This window comes from Mus pahari, chromosome X, assembly GCF_900095145.1.
Source record: "Mus pahari chromosome X, PAHARI_EIJ_v1.1, whole genome shotgun sequence".
NCBI lineage: Eukaryota > Metazoa > Chordata > Mammalia > Rodentia > Muridae > Mus > Mus pahari.
Genome location: NC_034613.1, coordinates 49,817,306 through 49,826,931, shown reverse-complemented (window position 1 = coordinate 49,826,931; position 9,626 = coordinate 49,817,306). Strand labels below are relative to the sequence as shown.

Here is a 9,626-nt window from a genome sequence, read left to right as displayed (position 1 = left end):
TCTCTCTCTCGCCCTCTCCCTCTCCCCCTCTCACATACACACACACACACACACACACACGATTCATCTCTCAGCTTCTTTCATCGTTTCATCACTCTCTATTTCTACCCTAGTAGACAAATCTGTCATTCTTGTCTATCCTATGAAAGAGCCTTCTATTTATTAGGAAGGTGTCATGCCAGAATTAACCTTTTTATTGAGTTTGCACAAGGCCTCAAAGGTCTCACCATATAATATTACGCTTTACATATATTTTTCATCACATATGAGTAGGTCATCTACTGCAAACCAGGCCTTATAATGGGAACTGCTCTCAATTTCTCTTAGTCCAGCATTTTTTCTTGTCATGAGTTGATGTATTTGTTTGGCAACAGAACAGAAAGCATTGATTCCCTCTTTCTCAACTTTTTTCTTATTATGCTTTGAACTCAGTAATAATGAAGTTTATTTGCCTCAAATATGCCCTGGGAGAAAACATCAAAGCTCTGAATATAATAATTAGTCCTGGATTTTGAGATCACTGATGGAAGGGAGGCCTATCTAGGGAATATAGGTAGTTACCTTGACACCCCATGAGTATAATTTATATTTTAAAATTCCATTTACTTATCAAAGAGCTGAAACTCTGATTTAAATGTATTCGTGATGTTCAATGTGCTACAGAATCATTGACATATACAAATCAGACCTGCACATTTTAAATCCAGAAAATTAATTATCATTAGAACATGGCTCAGGATTAGATGGATGACCCTTGGTAATGACAGTAATTGCTAACCTAATTGGAGGATTAGTCCGCTGAAAGTGCACTGGCAGATAGAAGGGGAAAAGAGGTTACTGGGGACATTGAAGAGAAAGAAAAATCTGTTAAAAATGCTTATAGGACTTTCGGGGGGGGGAGACCATGTTTCAGGGATGTAAATAATGTTTATGTTGATGTCCATGCATAAATGTAGAAACTATTTTTATTTTCTGTGTTCTGTACTCCCTGCTTTAAAAGTGTCACATGTTCATTAAACAAAATATATTGAAAAGCAATAGCCTATGCTAGGATATATGTCTATGGTGTAACAAACACGTGGAAAACTAGGACATTCTTGCTATCCAGGTATAATGTTACCAGTTTTTGTAGGAACTACTTCAGTAGACAATTTTGCCTCCCTAGATCCAAGAGTATCTATGCAGCCTACCTAAAAATATGATGTGGGGGCTAAATGTGTAAAAAGGACATTTACAGTCTATGTGGCAGTCCTCAAAGCTTCCGATCCTGCTGAAATACAGACTCAAATGTAACACTGTCACCTTGCTTACACATCAAGAGCACAATGCAGGTCGGGGGATGAAAACTCTGTTTGCCAAATTACTTATTTTAATTAGAAAGGTATTTATTCTTGGAGTGTCTGCTTTAATACTGGAAATGTGCTTATAGAACCTGCCTGACAAATATACAAGAGATATTAAACTGTGTTGTTGTAGGCCATGGTTCCTGGGTAGTTAAGACTTACTAGCCTCACTTTAGAGCAGCTACTGTTCTATCCTAAGCCTCCTTTGGCCAAGGTTCCAACTCAAGCAGGTCAAGCATAGTTACTGTACCGTGCTTTGCCACTGTGACTGTAGCAACGAAGCCAGAGATGCTTCTTTAGATTCTAAAAGAGAATAGCAGTTTAAACCAGTCTCAAGTTTTGGGTTCTTGGATAGTGTTTCGGGCACATCATTAGATCTTGAGGCTGTGTGCATGAATCCAGATGACCTGTGGTGTCTTAAAAGTCTATATTGAGACTGTATTGCCCTAATTTCTCATTCCTTGACCAAAATATGACCATAGTAACCAGTTAGTATAGATTCCATATAGTTAAAAGGTTTAACATTCACAAAAAGAAACAAATCTGGAACTTGTAAGGGAATCAAATAGAAATCATAAACACAGAAGATATTGGAGACAAATGATTTCATGAACTAAAATAATATTTATCTGACAAAATATGTAAGAGCATGAGAGGTAAACAATATTTAAGAGAAATAAATGTGTTACAAGTTTTAAGATCCAAAGTCCCTTTTACTTTATACTCATATCAAGCAATTGTTAGGAACCATGCAAGGAATATGTGACACATTAGTTCATACACCTATTCTAGTAGCAGATATTTATCTACTGCCTTTTAAATTCAGATCACAGCTACTACTGTCTTCATTCTGGGCCTCTTTTGGGTCAAGACCACCACGATACCTTCTTTCAGGTCACCAGTGAGCAGGCATACACAATCAAGCAATGTAAATTTGATCCTGGATGTACATCCCACCTCATCTCCTCAAAATCAGCCTTTCTTGGCTTGTGCCAAATACAAATGCCATTATTTATATTGCTGATGTGTCCCAAAGAGAGGCAACCTCACACTGGTCCCTTTTTCTGGACTCTTCAGGATAGAATTGGATGCTCAATGTTTGTGCATTTTATTAGAATCAAGACTCCTCTGCCTACTCATTCAAACATAGGATAAGAATGACAGTGTCACATACAGAGAACAGAACACTCCTTTCGTTGCTTCAACATGCTTTTTTTTTGGCCTCATTTTCTTCTCTGCTGAGCATTTGAGTCCAAATTTAGTAGGAATGACTAAGAAATTTCCAGGATGTGACAGAGTATTCAGTTCATTGAGTCCTTCCTTGTCATTTTCCAATAGTTGTAACAATGTGCCAAGACTTCCTCTTAACATCGTAGCTGCCATATTATTCTTCCTTCAGAGCTGTTAAATCATTCATGCAAGATCTGTCCATGCAATGACAACCTCCTTATAAATATAGGTGATTTTATACTATGGTATAGAGGAAATTCCCTGCAGATGTTTTGAAATCTGATTCTAATAAGACATGTAATTTTCATTATTTAGTCTCAATCACTGAAATCCAGCATTCACACTAATCAATGATCCACTAATCAACTGGTTTCAATAAGCTAGGCAATGTGACCTTTCATTGCTGGGGCTGGAGATAGGGATAGCACTGTATAGATTTGGAAATACAAGTTCACAGTCAACAGTCATGAGTGTAAGTCACAGGCTGTTAGTGACCTAGATAGAGCCTCTGGGAGTCAATATAGATTTAAACAGTCTGATTGGGAGAAATCAGGTATAATTCAAAATGAAATTATATTTAAAGTAGACCTTGTGCAATGAAAGGAAAGCTATCAGACAGAGAAAGAAAAGGGTAGTTACTAAACTGATGAATGACATTAGGAAAGACATGTGTGGTTAATTGGTGGAGGAACAAAGAGTGGGGATGACTGATTGGTGGAGGATTTTAAAGGAAACATCCAGTCGTTATTTGTATATTTTATAGGCAAGGAGAAGTCATTAAGACTCCATGAGGAAGAGAACCTTATCTTAGGAAAGCAACCATCAGGAGAACAAGGAAGACCAGTTAGGGGATTCTTCAAATAGTAATGCCACACACTAGAGCACTGGCTGTAAGGAAGGAAGGCAAAGGCCATGGGATCATGAAGCAGAGAGCGCAAGAGTGAGTGCAAATGTCCTCTGGGTTTAAGTGTGAGCAACTGAAACTTGGTAGATCTAGATACTACTAAAAGAAAAAAGAAGGGGTAAGTAAGGGAGACATTAAGTTGTGTTGACCTGCATTTCAGCTATTCTTTTTTTTTTTTTTCCTGTGTTAAAATATTTTCCATCCTTCGGGACTCATATAAAATGATCTCTTCTGTCAATGAGAATATCCTGAGTGCCCCCATTAAAATTAACTCTGACTTCCTCCTCTCTTCTCAGATACACTATTGACACTTACTTTCTGTACTCATGACAGCATATATATATATATATATATATATATATATATATATAGCTCTAGCCATATGCCCAACACTTTCAGATACAGAGTAAGTTAATGGGATGCATTAATTACCTATTAATTTTTAAGCATCATTCAAATACATAATTGACCATCTAAAAATGTGTATGAAATTAATGGATACATTCTACCACAAAGGATGTTAAGCATAGCATTTTTTCGAAACCTGACTCAGAATACGCATTGATCCCATACACTCATTCTCCAGTCAGGAATATGTTGTTTGTATGGTTGAACATCATCATCTATCTCGATCAACTGTATCATTAACCAGATTTACTTGCAAATGACTTCTGACTTTTTATGAAAGGAAAACCTACTTTCTAAGGATGAATACTTTATCCAAGTGATGATTTAATTCACAAAGAACTCCAGAAAATTTCCTCATCCCTAGAGAAAATGTGGAGATTTTTTTTCATCAAATGTCTTTGTAGACATACTTTGGCTTTCTCTGTGTTGAGAAAACCCCACAAGGAGAAATTTTCACAACCCATAAATAGAACTCTTTTAAGTTTCTGCCATGTGACAGTTGCCCCAGAAGTACATTTATGCTTTAGTAGGTTGAATTTGCTTGACTCCTAGGAGAGCTATGGTGTGTATCTACACTAAATAAAATACCCCCCAAAGATATTCTAGCCAAATGTGTTCTGCAGAGCAAATAGGGGCATCTGGCATATTATTGAATGTTGCAGTGTTTAATAAAAAAGAAAATAAAATTGCCTGCATGCTTTCTTTTCAGAGAAATGCTGAGAAATATGTTCCTCCTCGGCTAAAGTAACTTAGATGCTTCAGATGTTGTTGCTCAGCTGGCGTGTATGATGAGAATAATATTAAATATGAAAATGGAGGAAGGAAGAACCACAGAGATACTGTGTAGAAAAGGCCAGTGGCCTGGAAAATATGCACAACAGTAGTTCATTAAAACCTGGGCAAAATTATCAACTCTTGTTCCTGATAACCTCTCAACTCAACAAGTTAGGGAAAAGATTTAATAACATCATCTTTTATATCTGTACTCCAAGTGCCTCCTCTGCTACTCCATGGATTACTTATAGACTTAAATCTGCTTCTTGTTTTCTCTAGCTCATTAATGGCCACTTTAATGTATGTTTATTCTATGTCGATGTGTGTCTAAACCCACAGGCAAAAAGGATGTCTGGCTTTTGTCCTTGAAGGAATCTGTGTTGGGTAGCAGACTTTCATTTAAATGGCCCATTCTAAAGAAAACATAGGCAAGCCCAAGTCAAAAAAATCACACTCCAGGGTTCAAAGTACTCTGGGCTGTTCTCTTGTGTTTGTTTGTAGCATCATTGTGAATTCCTTGCTACCATATTGGTTTGCTTGTAAATGTTACTTTAAGGAAACGCTGAGTTTATAGGTAAATTCTATTTTGGATTAAGATACAATGAGCTGAAAAAAATCAATTTTCTTTACCTTATGGTGAAAGCAACTTTCACTGTAGAATCATTTTGGAAATCTAGGCAACCTTCTTTGTAACACAGCTTTGAAACTCAAGCAACTGACAACCATCATACACGATAACCCCCAAATCCATGAAAAGCAACCACATGGCTAGAGCAAAGACTCAGCAGGTAAAGACCCATGCCATACAAAGCCTAGAGACGTAAATTCAATCCCTGGAACCAAAACTAAAGTGAAAGGAGAAAACACCTCCACATGGATGCTTTCTGACTTCCACATATGAACCAGGCAATACACATCGCACATCACATCACGCACACGCACACGCGTGCGCGCGCGCACACACACACACACACACACACACACAGGCAAACCTACACACAGAATAGTAATATAAGAAGTAAAGGCAAAACTAAATATTCATTTTCTTTTATTTATTATTGACAAAAACAAAGATCCACCTTTCAATCCGTTTACTCTTGAGTTAGTCTAGCCATATACACTTATGAGTCCTGCCTAAATCTTCCCATTCCTTACTGAAAAGAAAGCCAATCACTTATCAGCAGAATGTTCTCTTAAAATATCACATGAATTGCCTTTGATTTCCAATGATAATAAATTATCCTGTTCAAATGGAATACCCTTCATACAAGCTTTAACCAAGTATATCCTAACCTCCAGAAAGGCGTATTCTAATTATTCTACTTGAAATTCACACCTGTATAAGTATTGACTTTCATTGTTTATTTACTTTTATTGCAGGAACATTTCACACCTGAGTGCAAATTCAAAGAATCAGTGTTTGAAAATTATTATGTGACATACTCATCAATGATCTACCGTCAGCAGCAATCCGGTCGAGGGTGGTATCTGGGTCTGAACAAAGAAGGAGAGATCATGAAAGGCAACCATGTGAAGAAGAACAAGCCTGCAGCACATTTTCTGCCCAAACCACTGAAAGGTAAATTTGAAAGTCTATAGATTTTACTATAACAAAATACTAATTTAAATAATTTATTCTCATGCTTTTGAATGTAAAATGTAATTCTTCCACATTAGAGCATATATCCTTAAATTTTCAAGCATTTCACAGCACTAAAAACCATCAAGACCAAACTGTAAAAATCATACAAACATTCAGCCATTGAGAGTAGTATCCACTCTCATTTTAATTTATCCCATAGTGAAAACCCTAAAGTATACCAAAATAGTTATGGAGGTTAACCATGGAGGTTAGAATATAATCTTTATAGGAAAACTCCTTGGTCAATATAGTCCTAAGAACTTTCAATCATAGTTTTTTGTTTGTTTGTTTGTTTGTTTGTTTGTTTTCAAATTAATAGAGAAAAAGGAAAGAGAACTATTGTTTTATAGTTTCTACTACTGTGCTAAAACCATAACCTAGGACAACTTGGGGAGGAAATTATTTTATTGTACACTACCACACCACAAACCATCATCTAAAGGATTCAGGACAGAAATGCTACAAGTCAGAAGCTGATGTAGAGACCATGGAGAAGTACTTCTTATTCCTTGCCCAGCCTGCTTTCTTATAGGACCCAGAACCATCAGCCATGGGTGGTACTGCCCACAGTAGGCTGGACTCTCCCATAATAATCATCAATCAAGGAAATGCCCCACAGGCTTTTCTACATCCAGTCTGGTGGCGACATTTTCTTACCTGAGGTCCTTTCTCCTGAAATGATTCTGCCTTTTGTCGAATTGACATAAAACTAGCCACCACAACTGATTCCTTATCCTCTTGATACACACAAACACATCACTATTCTTCTAGAACCTTTCCTTTTTCTTTTATCCCCAAGATGGCATGTTGATATTAGTACCATAGTATAAAGTATTCCAACTTTTAAAAGTCCCATGGTCTTTAAAATTTCAAACATTTTAAAAGTTCAGTCTCTTTACAACATCCAACATCTCTTTCAAGTTCAAAGTTTCTCTGAAATATCTAAAATCTCTCTAATATTCCAAAGTCTTTTCAACAAAATATTTCAAGAAACAAATTATATATTGCTAAAACAAGGAATAACTATAGGATAGTCACAATTCAATCAAATGAAAACAAATATTCAAGAATGGAAAAAGTTCAGGGTTTGATGTTTGTGACAGAAGTGCCTTGGGAGCAGCCCTTCTCCAGCCTTGCTATTACTCACAGCACATAGAGCTTATCTTCTAGGCTCAAGGCAGCCCTGCTCTACAGCTGCTGTTCTCCTTGGTGGTCATCAATGGCACTGTCATCTCCAAAATGTGGGGCTCTGTACTCCACTAGCACTGCACCCTTACCAGTAGCCTCTCTTGGGCTCCTCTCTTTAGGGACTCTTACCCTACACATGCTACCAGTCCAGTGTCTCTCAATGGCCCCTTGAGTCTTGGGCATTCAACTTCCACTAAGGCTATATATTCACCTTGCCTCTCATAGTACAAAGCCTTAGCTGCTCTTTATGAATCCTCCTTGTCTTTAAAACTATTAACACCTGGGAGAGACACAGCAATTTTGGCTGCCAGCAAAAGGTACCACTTTGGCCACCCTTGGACCATAGCTCTGGGTGTTGACCCTAAGGAAACCCTTTCCAGAAGATCTTGCCTCAGTGATGCCACTATCTTCTTAATTACATCTGATTCTTTAGTCCCAGTTGACATATATCAGTTATCCCAACAAAGCAAAAGTTTAACTTCAGTGGATCTTAATTCAATATATCAAATGGCCCCATGGATTCTTCAAGGTACTCTAAAAAGTTCACTCAGAAATTTCACAAGCCAGTTCTCCATCATGTGCATTGCTTTCAGGCCTATAGTATTTTTTGTTCCTATAACATCTCACTAAGCTCTGAACGCTCAATTGCTTTTCTAGCCCAATGTTCCAAAGTTCTTCCACAGTCCTCCCTAAAACATGCTCAGGTCTGTCACAGAAATATCCGATGACCTGGTAATAATTTCTGTGTTAGTCAGGGCTACTTTTGCAGTGATAAAACACCATTACCACAAACAAGTTGGAGAGGAAAGGGTTTATTTTGTTTATACTTTCATATCACAGTTTATCAACAAAGGAAGTCAGGGCAGGAACTCTAGAGGCAAGAATTAAAGCACAGGCCAGGAATGAACCCTGCTGCCTAATGGTGAGCTCAGCCTGCTTTCTTATAACACCTAGGAATAGCAACTCAGTGCTGATAGCTTACACACAGTGAGCTGGGCCCTCCCACATCAATCAAGAAAATGCTACCATAAACATGCCTACAGTCCAATCTTGTCAGGGCATTTTCTTAATTGAGTTTCCCTTTTCCCAAATAATACTAGTTTGTGTCAGGTGGACGTTAAACAGCCAGAATAGTTATTAAAATAAACTGGGATATGGTAATATTAGAGGGAGACATAGACAAGAAAGAGAAGATGCAAACCAAATAGGAGATGACAATAGAGACTTAAACAACTACTCATCCCCTTACCCACATATGCACATGTGTTAAAATAAGTGTCACACTGTATTTTCCAGCTCATTTTCTGGAGCCAGAATACCTGATTCAAACTCCAGCTTCATTGTTCACTAACCGGATGGTTGGATTGTCTGTGTTTGTTTGGTTGGTTGGTTGGTTGCAACAGATTCTCAACTATGTAGGGTTCTGGTCACAGCTGGTTTCAAACTCTTGGTTATCATCCATCAGCCCCAAACTGTCAGAATTCTCGACATTTGTTTCCATGCTCCACTGCTAACTAAACGATCTTGAAATGTTACATACTTACATGTGCCTCATGATCATCAGTTCAGTATAAGAATTTCCACTGACTGGCCCATGCCTGTCATCCCAGCACTTAGTAGCTAGCATAAGGCAGGCCTTAGAGGCCAGTTTGGGCTACCTAATAATAAAAGAGCAGCCTAGGCTACCGTCAGACCTTATCTCAAATTTTTTAAAAATGAGTTTTTATATTATATAGATATAGCATTTTTACAAGGACAAATTGTGATGTACATGGTGAGCTTAATATTTAGCGTCATGTACTCTGCAAGTATAAGTATATAAGTGCTGTGATTTATAGCCCAACAGTAAAAATTGTTACCACTTATTGTACTGGAATCATGCGAATACTTTTAATCTTAGAGTTTTATTTTAAAATATGATGGAAATCAATGTTTTAAAGTGTGTAAAATATTGATATTAAGGTTTCATAGTATGCTATAGATTATATTTAATCTTCTGTGAGCTTTATTAAATGTGTTTTCATTAAACCTTGCATATAACACTGTGATAGAAGTTAGGCATTAAAATCCCTTACACGGGACTAAATGAGGACTAGAATGCACTGAATCTAGTCTAATGCACTCTGCCAAGTACTTA

General features: G+C 37.3%; 1 protein-coding gene across 6 annotated transcripts in view; it reads left to right on the top strand.

Annotated features, from left to right (window-relative positions):
• The window catches only part of Fgf13 (fibroblast growth factor 13), a 507,713-nt gene that overhangs the window by 496,338 nt on the left and 1,749 nt on the right, over positions 1-9,626 (top strand). For all 6 annotated transcript variants that reach the window (XM_029533963.1, XM_029533965.1, XM_029533964.1 and 3 more), the window contains one exon: positions 6,040-6,238. In XM_029533963.1, coding sequence (XP_029389823.1) covers positions 6,040-6,238 — 199 coding nt within the window. The remainder of the gene's footprint in view (positions 1-6,039; positions 6,239-9,626) is intronic.